The sequence below is a fragment of the Microtus ochrogaster genome, chromosome 10 (genome assembly GCF_000317375.1).
Source record: "Microtus ochrogaster isolate Prairie Vole_2 chromosome 10, MicOch1.0, whole genome shotgun sequence".
Lineage (NCBI taxonomy): Eukaryota > Metazoa > Chordata > Mammalia > Rodentia > Cricetidae > Microtus > Microtus ochrogaster.
The window spans coordinates 47,837,104-47,851,857 of record NC_022016.1 but is presented as its reverse complement, the minus strand read 5'-3'; the positions used below and the strand labels follow the sequence as shown (position 1 = coordinate 47,851,857).

At 53.8% G+C, this 14,754-nt stretch overlaps 2 protein-coding genes across 6 annotated transcripts in view; both read right to left on the bottom strand.

Annotated features, from left to right (window-relative positions):
• Positions 1–1,657, bottom strand: part of Epha8 (EPH receptor A8) — a 42,379-nt gene extending 40,722 nt beyond the window's left edge. The window contains exons 1-2 of the mRNA XM_013348303.2: positions 1,456–1,657; positions 1,260–1,341 (exon numbers count right to left, since the gene is read on the bottom strand). Of these exons, the coding sequence (XP_013203757.1) occupies positions 1,260–1,341; positions 1,456–1,657 (284 nt within the window). The remainder of the gene's footprint in view (positions 1–1,259; positions 1,342–1,455) is intronic.
• An 8,075-nt stretch (positions 1,658–9,732) lies between these two features.
• The window catches only part of Zbtb40 (zinc finger and BTB domain containing 40), a 68,034-nt gene continuing 63,012 nt past the window's right edge, over positions 9,733–14,754 (bottom strand). For all 5 annotated transcript variants that reach the window (XM_026782074.1, XM_013348463.2, XM_026782075.1 and 2 more), the window contains one exon: positions 9,733–13,330. In XM_026782074.1, coding sequence (XP_026637875.1) covers positions 13,136–13,330 — 195 coding nt within the window. In that variant the 3' untranslated portion in view covers positions 9,733–13,135. The remainder of the gene's footprint in view (positions 13,331–14,754) is intronic.

Below are 14,754 nucleotides of genomic sequence, written 5' to 3'. Positions count from 1 at the left end.
CAGAAGGAAGGAACTTTCCCCAGGTTCAGGAGCCAGAAGTGTTTGGAACACTGACCTGAGCAAGGGTCTTGGGGACAGAGAGAGGACAAGACCAGTAGTTTGTTCCCATCCTCTCCCATCCTCCTCCCATCCCCCCTTCCCACCTCTGGCAAATGTTGACTGAGTTTTCATTAGGACAAGATTTGAAGGCATAATTTCCCAGAGTTCAAACACCTGCCAGGTGGATTAGGCGCTTGAAAAGGCTCCCGCCAAGGCTGTCAGAAGATCCTGACCCCAGCCGGAGGCCTCATCAAAGACAGGGCCAGAGAATTCATGACACCACAGCCCAGAAGGAGTGCGCTCATTTCAAAAGCTGCAGGGGGCTGGGGGGACCGGTCAAGCTGAACTGCAGCCGATTATGGTGTCTGCAGTTCATGGCTGAATAAAAGACAAGAACGAAGTCCCGAAGGTATTACCGGCTCTGTGCCTGGGCCCCGAGGACTCGGCTAAAGGCCCTGCAAAGAATAAACAGTGTCTTGAGCCAGAACCGGCTGAGTGACCTTGGTAGGAGCCATGCTAGTGGGTGTAGGACCCTCTTTGAGACAGGATGTCTGAATGTGAGTCTGGAGATCAGGTCGACCTGGCCGCTGGTGTCTGCCACTTACTAGCCCTGGGCCAGCCTCCGTGGGTCCCTGTGTCTTCACCTGAAGCCATATGCTGCCTGTTCAGAGGATGGCTGAGAGGATCAAGAGGGTGACAGATGTGGTTGGCCACCTGGTGAAGGGAATTCACTTGGCAAGCATTTCCTGGGCACCTGCACTAGTCCAGCTGTGGAGAGCCTGCAGCGAGCACAGCTGGCCACTGTCCCTACCCTGGGGGGCTGTCCCCGTGGTGGGAACGAACCTAAAGTGTCAAGGCTCAGTTCCGAGAGAAACAAAAGGCATGTCAAAGGAAGAATATGAGCTGCCCTGTGGGCCGGAAGGCATGCTGTCCTTGAAGGGGACAGCAGCAGAGTTGTGTCAGAGTTCAGGTCTGTAGCCTAGGGGTCCATGATTGCTGGGGCTTTATCCAGCACCACCTCAGACTATGCCTTAAGGCAAGCCATTTCCCAGTTTGGTTGCTTCCGTGTTGCATGAGGATGATGGTGGATATACTGTGGGGGTGGTGACGGTCACTCTACCCCTAGAGGCAACTTCTGACTGTAGCTGGAGAGATGGGCACACACAAAAGCTGCAGGGCCCAGGTACCAGGACCAGATGTTACACAAAAGAGACCCTTACCCTTGGAAAATCTGAGGGGTCACGCTTCCACAGGGGAAGCCCCGAAGGCTCCCACGGCAGAGCAGATTCTCCTTGCCCAGAACTGGGGCAGCAGAAATGGGGGTGAGATAACCCAAGTGAAGGATGAAGCAAGGAGAGAGTGATGGGGCTTGGGGGGGGCGGGGCTGGAAGAGGTCAGCTCTCGGGAGAGCCTGACTGGCCAGTTCAGCTGTCAGGACCTCATCTTGGGTGCCACAGGGGTCCGTATCAGACCTCGGTGTGGTCGGATCTGTGTCCAGTGTTGGATCTGACAGCTGAAAGGCCTGTGAAGACAGCTCCAGGCCCCCTGGGCTCCCCTTCTCTGCTGCGGGTCTCCAGGGCCTCCAGCTGCCCCAGTCCGACTCCTTAGTGCGTGCCATGCTTCTCGATAGCTCCAGGAGAGCAAGATGGGGGCTCCTGGACAGACAGCCCAGGCCACCCACAGGACAGTCGAGCACAGGGAATCTGTGGGTACCTGCCCCCATCACCTATCACCCTGGCACCACACGCCCATAATCTTACTGGCTCTGTGCCTGCTTTCGGTCACTGGGCTAAAATCCTGGCTCAGTCCTACCTGGGAGACTTTTGACAAGTGATGAACTTCTCTGCGCCTGCTTCCTCACCTACAGAAGGGGGCAGACGCTCTCCCTCACACGAGTGAACTCATTTATCCCTAGACTGTGCTTTTTGGTTTCCATGGGTTCCTCCAATCAACAGCTGGGTGAAGCAGGTGGTGGTGGGGGTGGGGGGGACGGGGGCTGTGTTTATCTCTTGCTTCAGAGATAGCCAAGCCCAATCTGAGAGGGAAGTGACCCATCTGGGGACACTAGGTACCACCGCCATACCAGTACTGGAATTCTTACGTTAAATCGGGTAGCTACAAGAGCAGTATCTGCTGTTGAGGAACAAAGCCCTGGCTGAGAAGAGCAAGCAGGGAATTACCCCAGCTGAGCCTCCTGATCCTACCTGTCCAAAAGGATCATCCTACACAAGCACCTGTGTGCTGGCCTCCAGTGCCAGTCCAGTCCATGGAACCTTGAAGCTGAGCCTGTCCCCTCCTGGCCCCTGGCCCCTGGCCCAGTGGCTCTGACTACAGGGTGTCACACTGCCTGATCTTGCATGCCACTCACTAGACTGTGGGCTCAAGGGCAGTGTCCCTGAGCTTGGTCACCTTTATCCCTGGCACCAGGATTGGCCACTGCATTCCCAGACTTAACCTGGGCTGCCCCATCTTATTTTCGGTGTCATTCCCCAATGATCCCTTTAAGATTTTTCCTAATTTAAGTTTCGTACTATTGATGTATATATGTCTGTGTATGCGGCTTGTGTGCTCTGTGCGTATCTGCTTTGGAACAGGGAGCAAGATTTTCCAGCCCAGCAGCTCATTATCGCCCCCTTGAGGATATGATCCACACCCAACCCAAGCTGTGTGATTGCCTTGCTAAGCTAATCACTTCTCCAAGGCACTTGCGGAAGGCAGGATTGATGCTAGGGCACATTTTGCTGGTCAGCTCTGCATTCTAGGAGGGCACAAGGTGCTGACACAGGGCCCTCAAAGCTTGGAAGATTAGGGCGGTCATAATGATCTAGTGAAGCTAAGGAGGGCTGAGTTCCTGGGGCACTGGGAGGCAGTCTGATCCACATTTTACGAATGGAGGAACCTGGCTATCAGAGACCTGGGAGTGGGAGCAGAAGCTGGAAAGGGAGGTTGGGGAGTCTGTAACTGGAGTGGGAGCCCCTGGAGGGGGGAGGTCAGCCGAGTGCTTGCTCCCCGCTGAATCCATTGGCTGGGTCTGACTCAGGTTAGGCATGCAGGTCCTATCAGGAGAGCAGACGGATGATGGATGGACGGACGGATGGACAGATAGATGGGAGGGACAAACTGACCCCTGTCTCTTTCCCCACACTGAACTGATAAGTCAGAGCTGCAGCTAGAGTCTCCAAGGGAGTTTCTGTGATGCCAGGTGCCAGACAGGAGACAGCAGAGGACCACTGGCCAGCGTGTTCTGTAATAGCAAACAGGCTTCCTAGACTGCAAGCACCTAGCATATTCCTTCTCTCTCCCCGAAACATGCCTTTCTCTGGGTTCCCCCATAGCCCTCAAACCCTGGGGAGCCATCCCGGACTCTCCTTCCTCTGAGACCCCATGTCCGACCCACCAGCAAATTGGCTTTCTTCCGCCACCCGCCATTTTCCTCACTCTCCTTCAGAGTCTCAGAACTTTGTCGTTGCTACCGTCTTACCCCATTTGTAGAAAGCAGCGCTGTGATGAAACGGAAGAGCCCCTTAACTAACTCCCCAGCACCCACCCTTTCCCTTAGGTTTATTCTCTACACTGCAGCACAATGCTTCTGCTCAAAACCCTCCTCTGGCCACACCTGTGATGCCCCCACAGGCTCCTGTGTAACCGGAGCCCTCGTTATTCATTCAGCGTTATCTCAACCAGTCTCCAGTTCGCCTACTCCGCCCTAGCCACAGTGGCCACTTCAGTATTCCACAGGAACGTTCCTGCTTCAGGGCCCTTGCCCCAGCTGTCACCTCCGCCAGACACGTTGGAAGATATTTGTGCAGTTACTCCGCGAAAGGCTACCAGGCCTTCATTCAAATCCTTTGGTCAATGAGGCTCGTCTTTATTATACTGACTGCCATGGCGTGGACAGTTTGAATGGAGCTTGGGACCCAGTGGGACGGTTTGGAGGAAGGGAATTGGTGGTTGGATGCTGCCCTGGGAAGGCATTAACTCTGGTCTCAGAATGAATCAGTTCCCAAGTGAGCAGTGGTTAGGTGTCTAGTCCACAGCACCCGCTTAGCTCATTTTTCCCTTTGTCTGCCATGTAATTGATGCAGCCTTGGGGGCCTCACTCACCAGAGGACACACAGATACGCTCGATATTGAGTTTGCATGTTGTTGGTGGAGCCCAGGGAGCAGTAGCATGTGGTAGCTGTCCGGAGTGGAGGCCTTTGGATGGGTTGTGCAGGGCAGGGAGAAGCTGTGTGGAAAGGCTGGCTGTGGGCGTGGATGGCCACAGCTGGGTCAGGGACTCTGGGAGTGTGCACATATCTGGGGCATACCCTCATATCTGCAGTGCAGTGACACCCTTCACCCCTAGGCTTGAACCCCGAGAGTGACTCGTGAGAGTGTGGAGGGGGCGGCTCTCTTCTCAGGCTTCTTGAGTGACAGGATGAGGAAATGCTCTGGGGTCACCTAGCCAGGCAGCTGTGTTCTAGAAGCCTCAACATCTGGATGCACTGGACACTTCTCAGTGCTCAGGCCCTGCCTCTCACAGCTGGCACAGAAGCCAGAGCTGCAGGTTAACGGGAATCTCCTAACAAGAGTCTCGTCTCCCATCACGTATGGGTATCAGAGCCCAGACAAGAAAGCATGGCTTCTTCATGCAGCAGGCGGGAAGAGCCACTGTCCTTACACCCTGCTGTGCTGGACAGGGCTCTTCCCACTTCTAAAAACTCCCTTCTTCCAGGCCAGCTAAGTGGTCACAAGGCCCCATCTGCTGAGGGGAGGCCCCTTCGGAACTGTTCTCAGAAGTGTGGTCTAAAAAGGACACAATCCTTCCACATCTACCTGAGGACAGAGCTTCTCCTTCATCTCCCCTGACAGTGGGACCGTGAGGCTGCTGGGGCGCTGTACACATGGCACAAAACCTAGAAAGGCCTTCACTGCACACTGGCCACGGGCATGAGACCTCCTTCCTCGCACTGCAAGTGGCATCACTAGACAAACACGTGTTGGCACAGACGGGGCGCATCACATGAGTGGTGCAGAGTTCAGGTGCAGATCCTCTCAAGGTCGTGGGAGGGAGTGCTTCCTGAATGCCTTCTCGGCCCCCTTCTCATTTCTCTTCTGCCCTGGTCCACCACTGGGGATAAGTAGGATGGAGAACATGGTACTCTCCGTTGGCACCAGCATGGCCCCGAAAGCTGAGTGATAACAAGCTCCTTAAGGTCCTTTTCCAGTGTCCTGAGTATCCATCTAGTCCCTCTGGATGAAGATGGTGAAGGCAGAACTGGGATGTGTTTCCTGTGGGACCTCAGGGCAGAAGACAGCCTTAGCGCTGTCAGTCTTCTGAAGCTTGCAGCCAGTACCACCCACATCAGGTGCCTTCCCTTCCTGACCTGGTCACCAGTGGGAATGCCACAGGCGTTGGGTCCAGATGGCAGAGCTAGGCTGGGAGGTAGGCTCAGCCACCTCCCATCCATGGTCCTCCATTTAGTTCTGTTGTTCGGTGACAGTCACTAGCGCGTCTGATGCTGAGATGGAGATTAGTATCGGGTCCCTCAGTGGCACACATTTCAAATACTATCAGTCATGTGGGCCTAGTGATTTCCATACTGAATGACACGGTAGACTGATCCCATTGTCGCTGAGTCCCATGGGACCCTGCTGATCCAGGGATGCTCACGGTGGGAGTGAACAAATGGTGCCCTGTCACTGTACCCTGCTGGGATGCTTGCCATCACGTTTCTCTGGGAAGCAGACTCAGTGCCAGGCCCAGCTGTCCTGACTGCGGGTCTGCTACTGGCTTCTCAAGTGACACAGTGATCTGCTTTCCAGAAACCTCAACTTCTTCATGGGCAAAACAACGCCATGTCCTTCCAGCCTCAAGAGTACTGAAGCAAGAATCAATGAGCAAATGACCAGAAGAGTCCTGAAATATGGGGAACCAGGGCAGACAGAGGGACAGCAGGATGGGGGAGAGCAGTCTGAGTCAGGACATCCAGAGTGACACCGAAAAAGGACAGGACAGGGACTGGAGCCCAGATCGGAGTAACTCTAAAGCTGGGCTCTTGCCCTAATGCCTCCCAGTGTCTTCAGATCTGACTCTGCTAGGATGGATGTTGCCATAGGAAACATTTGCTCTAGGAGCCCAGGGTGAGAGGAGAAGCCAGAGAACCTTCCCCCTAAGTGGCTGGTCCAAGAAAGCTCCCCAGTGTGCTCCCCACCGTGCTGAGTTCAGATACCCACGTGGAGTCCTAGAAGGGTCTGTGACTGTGCTGTATTCCAGGGGAGCCTTGACTGAGCCGGGAGGTGTCAAGTGAGTACTGGGGAAGCTACAAGGGGTTCAGGGATCCAAAACAGGGATAGATCACTACTGGCCAACAGCAAGACATCACTACTGCTAACTAGATGGAAGTTCCCCGGGCACAGAAGCCATGCATCTCAGCCTCATCCCAAGTGTCCAGTGCCTGTGGTGTGGGAATCAGTCACTCCCAGGATCCCTGGTCTAACAGATCTATGTAGTCAGATACCTGGTGGGCGGGCCAGACTGACTGCCTAGATGCTCACGTGTGTGTACTTGAGCAAGGTTAATGCCATATTTGCTCTTGAAGGGGTCACAATTGCTGAGGGAGGCCTGAAGTCACCCTGTGACAATCTAATAATCTCACAAGCCCAAGCTCACCTGTGTGTCATTTTACGACTCTCTCCCCTATAATTCCACAGCAACATGTACAAAGCCACCTTGTTCCCCAGCTCCAGTGCTGGCCTTGAGAGCTGGCTTCTGTCCTGACCCTGCCTGGACCAGGCACTTCCATCTTGCACAGGGTGAAAAGCTGCTGGGCCCCATGCCAGTCCCCAGGGCCCCTTCCCAGGCTGTCCATTTTTATCAGACCCTCCTGATGGCAGGACTATGAAATCTCTCCTGGAAAGGCCTGCAGGTCCCTGGACTGACCTTGTCCAGATGTGTTTGATCAGCTGTCCCTGGCCTACGCTGGGGGAAGAAGAGCAGCAAGGCGTGCTGTTTGATCAGAGCAGCTGGGGAGCTCAGGCTAGCTTGCTCAGCCTTCTGCTAATCTCATCTCAGAGGACAAAGAAAGGAGGATGTTCCCGCAGACTCTCCCACAGGTATCTATGGGAGCATCCTTGCCAGAGATGTGAAGCAGTGCGGGGCGGGGTGTGGGGGAGACAGCAAGCAGAATACTGGGTCCCCTTTGTACCTAAGCTCCCCACTTTTCCAGCGAAAGTTTGTCAGGTTTGGTCCCTTCCTTGAGGCTCAGAATCCAGCAGGGATGGAGCTGCATAAGAACTGCGGCAAAATCTAACTTCTGCTGCCAGGGGTTTCCATTGTGTAGCAGCTGGAGAGGAAAGCTGGGCAAGCCCCACCTCCCTCTGTGGGACTCCAGCAACACTCGCCCCAGGCCAGTGCCGCTCTTCTCTGTCCTGCCAAGCTGCAGATGTGCTGTAGGCAGGGAAGACCGGATGAAATTACAGTACACGCCACACGTGGGAAACAGCTCCCGCAGGGCATTGGGTACAAGCTCAACACAGTATGCCTGGGCTGAGTCCCATTCCCAGGGGCAAGCAACGCCTAAGCATCCAGTGACTCCACTGTCCATGATCAGCTCTGCTGCCACACATGTAATAGGTGATGAGGGACCTGTGTTCTGAGAGCACTTAGCAAGGGGGCAGAGAAAAGGGGAGCATGGTGTCTGCACATGCTGGATGCCTCTTCTCAGGGAATCCTTGAGTTCTAGGCTTACCCAAGCCATGGTGGTGATGATACCCCCCACCACAATACTTCGTTCTCCCCTCCCCCATTTTTCTCTTTGTGTGTTTGAGACATGGTCTCACAATGTAGCTAGCTGGTCTCAAACTCAGATGCTCCTGAGTGCTGGGGTTAAGGAGTGTGCTACCTCACCCAGAATTTTTTATTTTTTTGAGGCAAAGGTCTTGCTGAGCAGTCAAGGCTGACCTCCAACTTGCTCTGTGGTTCAGGCAGGCTTCGAACTTACAATCACCTGTTTTTTCCTTGGGAAGGCAGGGATTATAAGGCTTGTGTCATCTCATTAGGCGGCTTTTCTTTTTTCCACCCAAAGATATTCATGATCATAGGCCAACAGAGAGACAGCGAGCGGTGGACTGAAGATGCAGGAGAGCAGCTGGGAGCTTGGCCACGTTCACCAGACTTGGTCTTTTGGCTGTGCTGCAGCGGATTCTGGGAGCCCGTTTGTCCCAGGGAGGCTCTGGGCCTACTGCAGTACAGTCTAGAGGCCCTTGTTCTTGGCTTCCCTCTGCTCCTCTCTAGCCATTCTTGGCCCTCGCTAGTTCCCCTTGAGCCTGTCAGACAGCAGCAACTAACAGGAGCCTCTGCACTCAGGTACTTTAAGATGTTAATAACTGTTCTGTCATTCTAGGAAAGGCTTGTCCAAGGTCATCTTCTCACTAAGAGAGAGGGGGCTCCCACACCCATCCCTTCCCTCTATGTTATTCTGCCTCTCCCAGCCAGCTCCCCTCATCCGGGCTCACCAGGGATCCCTCAGCCCATTTCCCACCTCTGTTCACACCATCCCAGACCCTATATTCCCTTCCTTCAGAGCCCAAGGACATGCTTCAGTTAGATCTCACAGCAGTACAGACACTCAAGACTACTGGTCCAGATGAGACCTGGACAGCTTTAGTCTGTGAAAACCTCACGTGGACAGTAGGATGTCTGCAAGTTCTGAAAACATACACCTTTGTGCCCCAAGATCATCCCAGAAGTGAGCACAGAGCCACCCCCCCCCCATTGTCTTCCCAGTCTTGGAGCCGAGTTCAGCTTGAAGATGCAGCAGGCTTCTGTTGGGAGCTGTGAACCCCCCAGATCCTGAATTTCTGGTAAACAACTTGTAATGTTTGCAGTTGCTTTGAGCACGAGATCCTCAGGAGTTCCTGATGGCAGGGGAGTGGTTTCTGGTGGGTTTGGCTGGGGCATGGCTATCAGTTAAGGATCCCTACATAAGCTGCCCCTGGACACAATAAAGGGGGCATTCCTGTTTCAAGGATGACTAGTGTTGCTGTGAGTCTTTGTGTTTAAATCTCCAGATCTCCAGTCCCTTGCCCAGTTCACGAACTGTATGGTAGCGCAGATGGGTGTGGTGCGCTACAGGCTTCCCTCTCAACTCTGGTCCTCCTAACACCACCTCTTGTCCTTTGTCAGCTGACAGCAACGTGACATCTTTGTTTCTGCTTATCTATTGCACACTCAGGAGCCACTGAGATCAATACATAAATGAAAAGTGGTGGATGTTGTAAGGGGTCTCAGGGGATTCAGGAAGGGGGAGACAGAGGAGGAAGAAAAGATTCTCCTCGTATTAGAGAACACAGGAGGCTGGCCTGCGTGTAAACCTTCTACACTAAACTCAGTAAATGCGGATTTTATAGCCACCATTCCCCTTACTGTTAAGAGCCTAGGAAGGAGCTGAGCAGGTGTCCCCCCGCCCCTCCAGTAGGATAGTGCGGGGCAACTCGGGTGTCCCCCGGATTCCATGCTCTGAAATGTGCTGCTTTTGAAAGAGAAATTAGGATGAAATTGCATGATGGGAGTTATCCCCCAGGCCAAATGTGGCCTGAAGGTGCACAATGATCCAGGGACACCAAGCCCTTTCTTTGCCCAGAACCAAAAAGCAAAAGGGTCTACAACACCAGTGTCCTGAAATAACGTACCACAACTGCTTCCAAAGTACAGACTTTATTTGTAAGCACAGTGCATGTTGAGTGGAGATGTTTGCCATCCAGTTTACACATCTCATGGGGCTGGTTGTCCTGGTCATGGGTGGCTTTGCTCAGGGAAACCATGACCATTGTTACAACTTGGAGGCCATGTAAATCAGCCCAAGGAATGGTTTCCTCAACATAGTCCCCAAAGAATGCACTGCTCTCTTTCTTCATAGGCCCAGTTAGACTGGAATAAGTTTGAGTTTCTTTCTGAGTTTTTAGCATAAGTCCTCAGTGCCCCCAGAGTTTCCATAGCAACAAAACTATTAACCTGCCTCTGACTCCCTTGGCCCCATGTCTTTCACTTTTCTTCCAGGCTCCCAGTACCTGATGGGACACACAGGGTGCTGCAGCACAGGGCTAGGCTGGGAGAGCTCACTGGAGCAAACCAGTGTCATAGCCACCACTGGCCAACTTTCTAGCTCCACAAGAAATACTCCTGTCCCTTAGAAGCACTTGCCTGTTCTAAGTGAGGCTGTCATGTCAGTATCTCCATCCTTTGTCAGTACAGGTTCTCAGGCACATGAGATTTAAAGACACGCCCATCCCCAAGAGAATAGAGATCTTTCCCCCTTATTTGGCATGTCTGTCCCTCATCTGAGTCCTCAGCCCTGAACATTGGAGCTCAGACTCTAGGAACAAGGCTGAGGTATCACCCCTGTGGTCAGCAGGGGCCAGAGGCTTCCTTCGACTGGGCAGCACAGCACACAGGCCTAGAGCTTAGGCCACAGACTTGAGTACTGACTGAACTCAGAGCTTTTCCAATAAAGAGCTTTGGAGGCAGAAGAGTCAGTTTATAAAATAGCTGAGAAAGACCTTTGTTACACTGGCCAAAATGCTCACAGTGGTCTCTGCTCCTCAGTCACCTGCTTGCTGTTCATGCACTGGTGACGGACCAACCAGACTCCAGCTTGGCATCTATCCACCTTCTCCTCTTCAGTGGCTGAATCAGGAGCCCTGGGGAGGACTGGTGCCCCATGGCTCAAATATACAAATCCCAAGGAACCTGGAGACTCCTCTGGCTGCTGCCCAAGGGCCAGGCAGACATATTCATGGGGAGGAAGCAAATGGAACCACAGTTCCATTGTAAAAGCAATGTGGACAAAGAGGCCCATTAACAATGCCCTCTGCGGTAGTTCAGATCTCTGGGGCAGCAGCGGCAGACCTTCCCCAGGCTTCTTCGGAGTCACTATAAAAAGTCAGGCAGCTGAAGCAGAGGCCATCAGTCACCAGAACTCGCTGAGGACAGGTGAGATCCAGCGCTGTGGTTATGTGCACCAGAGCTGTGCACCCAAGGATGGGCAGCAAGCCTACCTGCCCTACGGCTCTCTGCGGCAGACACATCTGGTGACTGAAGGGAGCGTGTGCCCGAGCACCACCTGGGTCCCCAGGAAACCTGAGATTGGCTTTTTCAGGCCGGGCAGGGCCTGGCACTCAGGCCTCTAACTTCCGGCTTTGGGTATTCAGGCTGACCTCCCCTCATAGGATCTCAGGATGTATTATTTTGAACTGCTGTTCCTGACAGGCTGGAAGCATGTGCCACCCACTGTCTTTCAGTGGGCTACTGACGTGGAGGGACTGGCACACCACTTACAGATCAAGAGTTCCCCTGGTCAGCTGCCACAGGTCTGAAAGCCAGCAGGCCAGGGCCGCAGTGTAGGAACACTGAGCTTTCAGGGAGGTGATGTCTTGATGTTTGAGCACCATCTTCTGGTCAGTGTTTGGTTTCTGAGGCTGAATGGCTTTGCAAAACATTTACTTTAGAAGGGGAAAGATTCCTTAGCAAATAAATTCAAGCAGCCTGCATATAAAATGAGGATGGGCTTGACTGGGACAGGCTGGCCAGAGCTGGAATCCAGCTTGGAAACTCACCTGGGCTGCCTGTGCCCAGTGTAGGGGCAGCCCTTGAAACACTGACTGCTGTAGGTTAAACTGCTACGTCCTGTCCTCCGCAGTGAGCCAGGTGCAGGGATGGTGGCACTGAACACTGCTGTAGTTAAATTGCTACCTCCTGGCCTCCGCAGTGAGCCAGGTGCAGGGATGGTGGCAATGCACCTACACCATAACAAGACTTGACCTTCATCTCTGCACATGGTCATGTGAGTTGCACTTGTGCGGGCTTATCTCTGATAGCAGGTGGCTTAAAGGCAAGTGACCAAATCAGGGCATTCCCCTGTGTAGGGAGTCAAGCCACACTAGGTGGCAGGGAGCCCTGCCTGATGGGCAAAAGCTGTGATAGCCCCACTTCTATCTTTGGGCTTCCAGGAAAGGAAGATAAATGCAAACCCTCTCTGTAAGCAGCAGGAACCAACATCCATCTAATTGCACTTCCAACCGGATTCCATGAGCCATCAATTACCAGACTGTAGCTCAGGATCTAAAGATAAAAGGCTCTGTGACGCTCAGACTTGAATGGAGCACCGATCTGCAGTGAGCATGCAGCCAGGGGGAGCCCAGAGAGCAGGGCATGCACCAGGCAGGTGGGCCAGTGGCAGAGACAGAGGCCACCTCGGATACTTCTCATCCCCCACATGCAGGCACAGGCCTGCCCCCAGGAGCTGGGTCATTTTATCACATGCTCCAGAGGAAGCCAGCAAGAGGTCTCCAGGCTGAGGAAAGGTTTCAGCCTTGATTACTGGAAGGCATGGAAGGCCTGTGATCACAGGGTCGCTCTCCATAAGGAATGCAACAAAGAACATCCAAAAAAGCAGGCGCAGCTGGATGGCCTCAGCGAAGGTGCCTCCCACAGCAATGCTCCAAAGCTTTGTTTTGGGAAGGTCAGAGCTGGAGGGATCCGGAATGGCAACAAGAGCTTCCTGTGTTGTTAACATTGGCACCTGCTTTACAGCCAAACTCTGAGGGGCACCTGAGCCGAGGAGAGGATGGGGGAAGTGGGAAGGGCAAGCTGCTGAGCTGATGTCCCTGGAGGCTGTTGGTGCTTTAGTGCAGAGGCACTGGCAGTGTCTGCAGGCCCTCTGTGGGCTCAGACGCAGGTAACTCCCCTGCTCTTGAGGCTACCCAGCACGCTGTATCTCCTCGGCCACCTTGGCCACCAGTTCCCATCCACTACTCTTCAGACTGTCATTTCAGAAGCCAGACTTCCCTGGGGGGTCGGTGGAATCTAGGCCTGAGCTGCAGCCTGGAGAATTGAGGCTGTCTGCCACGAAGGCGGTAGTGCTGGCGTCAGAGTGGATGGCTCAGACACTGTGTCCTAGGACAATGACGAAGCCTCTGACTTCCAAGGGAGAGCACCAGGGTGGAGCTGAGTCCAACAGCTCACCACTTGGGACAGCAGCTAGAGCAGAGGCAGGCAGGCTGTGAGCTTCCTCTGCGATCCAGTCCAGTCCCCCGCTACTGGAGGAGCAGCCATTCATTTGGCCTCACCACATATCAGGGTGACAGTACCATCCAGCAGATCCTCCACCGTCACTGCCACAAGCTCAGAGCTGCTCTGAGAGGCCTGTGAATCTGGCAAGGTCACAAACACCTGTGAGCCAGCAAGTTGCGTCTCCTCTAACGTGATCACCTGCTCGGCTGGGGCTGCTGGCTCTGGAGCTTGGATCACCTGAAAGGAAAGACAGGAAGGCTGCTCCGGGCAGTGTCCACAGTGAGCTCCCCGGAATTTACATGGCTCCCGTCTCATGCCGTAATGATGATATTTATGTTTTCACCTGAGGAGAGCAATTACTTACACCTAATGGGAAGAGGGAAGTTTCACACACCAGCGATGCAAAAGAGAGGCAGGCAGACAATTTAAATAACTCTGCGCACTAAATTGCTATAATTTTGCTCAGTACGCCACCTTGGGGTGCATGGACTCTGTGATTACACCCCAGCGAACACTGGCGCAGCAGCTTGCACTGGCTTCTCCTGTCTCAGGAATGGCATGTAGAGTAAGTGCCGTGCAAGGGCTCCAAGGAAACAGGAGCGCTTTACCAAGAGCTCAGGCCCCTCTGAGGCTGAATGCCTTCTCGGTGAGAAAGTAGCTCAACTATGGCTGCTCCAACTCTCTTCAGTCACTTGGCCCAGTGGCTGGTGGGGCAGGCATAGGCTCCTGTCCTCTCCACAGGCTACAGCTGCCCCTGCAAACCTGCACACTCTGCTAACAAAGGCCTTCCCAGCTCTTCTGGGGTTCCTGTTGCACCTCCAAGCTATTACTTCCGACAGTTTGATCCCTTGACATTTCTAAGGCAGTGTGTCCAAAGGGCATAGCCACCTGGCTCTGGAGGACCAGCCAGGGCTGGAGAGTGGGCACTGGGGAGGAAGGTGGACTCAGCTGTGTGGCACGGTTGTGGGATAACTGTGGTGGCCAGTCACCAGGTATCTGGTTCAGTAGAACTGCTGTAAAGTAAACGGCCTTTCTTTCTTTCAGGAGTGGAGTCCTCTCCCACCTGCAGGACACCTCCTCTAGAAGCCTTGTCTCTAGGCAAGACTGAGGCAGAGTACTCAAGGTGGGATGACAACGGGAACCTCACCTGGAATCCTGCCCTGCTCTCCAGAGGCTGCAAAACAAGACTGGCTTACACCTGGACAGTGTGACAGCTGGACAGAGACACCTCCATCAGTATATAGCCCTACCCCAGCTTCTCTAGGAACCATGGACAGCCGCCAGGAGTCAGTTTCTTTTCCTTTCTGCCGCCTCTGGGGAAGATGCCAGAGCAGAAAGCAGCAGGGAAGCAGGCCGGCCAAGCTTAGCCTTCTCACCATGTGAATGAAGGCACAGGCTTACACACATGCGTACTGTATCCAGCCAGGTCTACCCACGGGCCTTGCCCGTAGAACACAGCAGTCTTCTCCAGGGTTTCCTGATGGCCCTCCAGATCCTGCAGTGCCTTTCAGAAGGTGGGGAATTTGTGAGCTGGAAGGAGAAACTGCGGTTCCACCCGGCAAATTCCTGTTCTAGGCTCCCTCCACCTAGGGGCCACAACAGACTAGAATTTCCCGTTGTCTGATAGGCAGTTCAGAGATTCTAAGATCAGGAAGGCATCG